The sequence below is a fragment of the Nestor notabilis genome, unplaced genomic scaffold, assembly GCF_000696875.1.
Source record: "Nestor notabilis isolate BGI_N333 unplaced genomic scaffold, ASM69687v1 scaffold13536, whole genome shotgun sequence".
NCBI classification, from domain to species: domain Eukaryota; kingdom Metazoa; phylum Chordata; class Aves; order Psittaciformes; family Psittacidae; genus Nestor; species Nestor notabilis.
Window position 1 is genome coordinate 1 of NW_009931542.1, and position 5,515 is coordinate 5,515.

Here is a 5,515-nt window from a genome sequence, read left to right on the forward strand (position 1 = left end):
ATATTAAAAAAATATAGGATAATATATATAATCCTAACATTCTGTTCCCACATACAGTCCCTGAACAAGAGAGTGATTTCTACTGGATATGATGCATTAACAAGAAGCCTGTGAAACTCATGAGACGCTGAGCAGGGCCGTATCTGTTGCAAAACAGTATAACTTATATTACCAACCGGCCTTAGGTAAAACATCCATTTTCAGCATACTATACCACTATAACTGATTCTCTTCTCTAAAAGACCAATTTTTATTGGAACAAGCACTAACACATTCTTACCTTTTTGTATCCCCCTGTAATAAACTAAGAGTTCAGTATTGTTATTCCAATGGAGCTACAAATTCAGATAGTGTTAAAAACAAGTAACAAATAAAAAAAAAATAAATCAAAGTTATTACTCAAAAATAAGAGCGGCAGAGTCAGATCTATAAGAAAATTCCATCAGTATTATCACATCTTAAAGAAATAGATCGGGTGGTATACATACTTTTCTGCCTGGAGCTTTGTGGTTTTTACTATCAAGTCCTGGGTTTGCTCCTTTGCTGCCTAGAATACAATTAGAATCATTAAGCATATAAAACCCACAAACATATCAGATGTATTATACAACCTTTAAAATATATAATACTTTTGAAGCTTTCTGACCATAAGCAGTTTAAAGAGTGTACTCTTTGAAAAAAAAGGCCTTCTTAAATGAAGTATTCATTAACCCTCCCTATTTTCAGGCATGAGAAAACACATTAATATCCTTGTCCATATATATTTTCATCTTTTTATACATTTATATTCACGCACCATTGATAAATTTATGTTTAACACAAAAATACTATTATAAACATTGGAAACTGTTCTGATTATCTTGTTTGTCTGTTGATTATAAACTGTTTGCCATTACAAAACGAAAAATGAAACAAGTTCCTTCAGATGCTAAACTACCCAGTACCACTGTCTATCCAGACATTTTTGACAACATGAATACAGCTATGCTGGTCTAAGCAAGTTTAGCTCCACTGTCCAAGCAGCTTATAGAGCTATAAGGACTAAGAAGGACTATTAGGAAAAATTTTTTCACCAAAAGGGTTGTCAAATACTGGAACAGGCTGCCCAGGGAAGTGGTGGAATCACCATCCCTGGTGTACGTGTAGATGCAGTGCTTAGGGACATGGTTTATTGGTGGACTTAGCAGTGCTAGGTTAACAGTTGGACTCAATGATCTTAAAGGTCTTTTCCAACCTAAACTATTCTATTAGGTTTTCCAACCTAAAACATTCTATGTGATGAACATTTAGTTCATCACAGTACTAAATGTTCAGTGATGCCAATGGGTTCAGTAACCCATGCAGAAACAATTCTGTTACAGACAGAAGGCATGACTAAAGGGATTGCTGCAACTGAAGTTAAAGATTTCTCAAACTTACCACTCTGCAAGAACATAAAAGACATCAGGAGTTAATTTTTCCCACTGGACAACACCAGTGATCATTTAGACAGAAAAATAAGAAGATTTAACCAAACAAAAAATCCTGAAATCAAAATGTGTTCAGCATGGAATAATACTGCAAGTGAAGAGGTGGAAACAGCTATAAACATATTCTGCATGAATAATTTCACTAAATTATGGTGTTTGCCAAAATGAAGATGCCAGTCTTGAAACCCATGAGAGGTCTAATGCAAGAATATATACACAGTGATTCACTTCAGCATTTCTATCTGCCACACTTCATTAGTTACAGTGGAAAAGCAGTCAAGGTACTGGAATGCTTTGAAAGGTGAAAGTAGAACTGCAACCACTCAAGTACAACTTTGGTCATCAGAGGGAGCCTAAGCTGTTCCATGAATAGAGACAGTGGGCACCACTGAGGTGCAGTTGCTGAATTTTCTAAAGGAAACTATTACGGACTCGCATGCAAATTTGATAAAAACTCAACAAAATTTACAGAACATTTAATAGTTCCAAAATAATTTACCTTTCAGTTTTTTATATCTCATACAAATTATAACACTGATGGTTTTTAATGTATTTGTATTATAAAATTTTTTTTAATAATATTGATTTTCAATGCTTCAGCCTAAGAAAAAAAAAAAAAAAAGAAAAAAAAGACGGTTACAACAAAAGACTAGACCTGAACAATTCAGTATGGAAACCTACTAATTCCAGACTGGTTTCTTCCCCCCTTGTTTCAGAGTTTCAGATTTTAATAAAACAGATAGGCAGAAGAAATTTGCTTCCTTTCCAGTACCTTCTGGACAGAAGTACTGATTGCCAAGAAGAATACCAACTGCAGCACAGCAGTAAGGAAGGAAAAGCAGGTTTTTTTAGATCTAGGTAAATATCAGGAAGGCAGTTTTTATTTACATGCATTCAAGTGCAGGCCAGATACTGTTGTTACTGGATCTATGTGATGCACGAGCTTATATCTAACCAAAACAAGGTAACTGGTAGAAAAGAGTCAGATATGCCAGAAAAAGAATCGGAAGGTTGCTATTTGATGTTTCTTGCAGATCCAAAACAGAAGTATTTTTCTCTTCCTTCCCACCTCAGTATACAAATTAAAACTTTCATTATTCTTCAACCTTGCTTTAATCCATTGCAGCACTTGTTTCCTTCTCTCCCTTTCACTGCATTTATCAGGTCACTGTCCTGAAATCAGATCTGACTGGTTATTTGGATTGTGTGGTATTATAAACTTATAAAATAAAAAAAGGTAAAAAGCTTTTTGGCTTATCAATACATAGTCCCTTTCATATCTTGTACTTGTTCTGCTCTCTTAACACACTGCTGTCTTAGCACACCTTTCTGCCTTACATGCTATAGATCCTTCTCTTTGTATCTTCTGTTTGCGCTAGTTAATTCGTTTCTGTCTTCTCATTCAGCCTGAGCACATGCTTGCAAGTCTTCGTGTTCTATTACAGATAAAATACCAGAGTATTTAACAGCCTAATGCTAGTTCATGGGCTTATTAACTTACATTCATGCAGACAGAGAAAACATTGGTTGAACTGATACAAGTTACGAGTTCTGCAGGGCTGTAGAAGAAATCTCCTGCAGGGCACAGAACAAAACTACCTACTGACTTTAACAGAAAAAGAAATCACTGCAGGGTGGCTCTACTCTGGAAAAATATAATCACAGATGATAGTTACACTTCATGATCTAACGACAGAAAAGAGCAAAAATCTGCATGGACACTTGACTCACTTCCACATTTAAGAGTTTAATCAAATAGTTCCTGAACTGCACTAGGGAACACATCCACATTAACAGTGTTCAAAGAGATCCGAGACCTCTGAGGTGCATTATCTATTGCTATCACAACTGAAAATTAAGTACTGCAGAGGGCTACACTGTACACTCACAGTTTTTGGAACAAGTTCATCAAACTACAATCATCCTTATGGGAATTACAGACAATGACTATGAAACCTATTCATCTAAGTAGGAGGAAACCTAATGTACCCACACACACATTAGGAGGGGAAAAAACAATTGTTGTCACAGGATTTTTTACTGATGGGTTTTCATCCACATACTACAGCTTCTGTGCTATACTCAGAACAGATCTGGTTTAGCAAAACATCCACACTTCATCATCCATAAACGTTTTAAACTCATCACTGTATTGAACTTGTACACTAAACCCAAGCCAGATTTAGTAACATATTATAAAACACAACTTTTTTGCCCCCTAGAATGCTGTGGATTTGGGATTAATAAGAAACAGAATTGGTTTTGTTGCATATCAATATTCTGAAACACTTATGAAATAAAACCAAGAGAACAAAGACTGGCACACTAGACTTGTTTCCCTCTCTGGATTAGAATATACTTTCTTATGAATATACTTGAGGTATTTATATGAACACATAACACAACAGAGGTAGTCGGTGAGAAAGGCACACAAATTTTAAATTGAAATACACAAATGTATTTAGTCTCACACACATCCAATCTAATAAAATATCTTCCCTCCACTCCTCAAACGGGTATCACACTGCTATTCTCAAAGTAGGTAAATTGCTACCTTCTGAAGTGCAATTTAATATCCTAAAGTAATATAACACACATACTATGGAAACATCTTGGTGTCACTGTTAGTACTCCAACTTTGTGAAAGAAAATAGTTGCATGTCAAAATGAAACATATACAAAGAACATCTATTTATATATTTATATACTTATATATTACCTTCAAACGACTGGACATATCTTCACAGCAGCTGCTCATTGCTTGCACATCTTCGTTTATACTCTCAAGCTCCTAAATAAGTTCAAATATCAGTAACTCTGTTTTAAGTCAGAAATGCCATGCCTAGGCCCAACTTCATCCCACCAAAACAAGATGCCCAAGCTACATGGTACAGATTTGCTCTAGACTCCCTGTTAATCAACAAAGAGAATGTACCTCTAAAAATCAACATTCACTTGGGATTTTAATCTGTTTGACACATCATCTCTCTCTGCGCAGGACTCTCACCAAATGAAACAAATCATTCAGTACAGTCCTGGAAAGTCAAAATCTCTCTTAATGTTTTTTTCTTTGTTTAAATTTTAAATTACATAGCAGTACTCTTGCAAGACAGCTAGTCACACTGTAAAATGCTACCTCTTTAACTTGCTTGAATATGTGAACAAATTCTTCATTTATGGCTAAGCTTCGTCGTTCAATGTCTCCACGCAAGTTTCTTCGGGTGCGCAAACTGTTTTCAACAAAAAAGGTTGAGAGAGCCTTGAGTGCTTCCAGCATTTCCTAGGAAATAAAACAAAAAACACTTTAACTTTCCACACAGTTACCAAGAAGCTGGTTACATCTTGTGTAACCATCCCAAATCCATGGTCTTATAAAAACCAAAGAAAAACAACATTATAACTGGATTTAGAGTAAAAACTACCCAAACACACTCCAGATTAGTTGGTAAACAAGTAAAATAATGGCTGAGTCTTTCTTCTTATCATAGAAACACCGAATCAACCAGTTGGAAAAGACCTTTAAGATCACCAAGTCCAGCCATTACCCCAAGACTGCCAAGACCACCACTAACCCACGTCACCAAGAGCTTCACCTACACGATTATGAGCACTTCCAGTGGCGGTGAGTCCACCACCTTCCTTGGCAGCCTGTTCCAATATCTGATTACCTGTCTGTGAAGACATTTTTCCTAATACCCAAAATTTTTCCTAATACCCAAAGGACATCCTTGTATGTCATGACGCAGAACTTTGACTACTATTTTACAACAGCCTTCATCAGTAAGATCACATTCGGTTAAAGCATGAGCTAACCACACTTATGAAACATCTCAACCAAACAAGCCTGAGAAGAGCGCCACGAGCTACGCAATACAAACCTCCCTCCGATCCGAAGGGATCGGGCAGGTGCGTGGCATGTCAGCGGAGAAGCAGAAATGAACCTGACTCTTAATGAACGCTGCAAACGTCAGGCTGCGCCTCCGCAGCGGAACTGAGGGTACGACCGGGCTCGCTTCCCAGCCCCGGAGCCTATCGGGGCTCACTGC

The 5,515-nt window shown here is 36.8% G+C and overlaps 1 protein-coding gene across 1 annotated transcript; it reads right to left on the reverse strand.

The window, feature by feature from the left end:
• Positions 1 to 488: 488 nt before the first annotated feature.
• Positions 489 to 5,153, reverse strand: LOC104406860 (conserved oligomeric Golgi complex subunit 6-like; the record flags this gene model as incomplete). Its single annotated transcript, XM_010015967.1, has 4 exons — positions 5,046 to 5,153; positions 4,606 to 4,749; positions 4,189 to 4,260; positions 489 to 547 (listed from the first exon to the last, which is right to left on the reverse strand). Coding segments are annotated over exons 1-4 (383 nt in total), but the record flags the coding sequence as incomplete, so codon positions are not given.
• Positions 5,154 to 5,515: the final 362 nt, after the last annotated feature.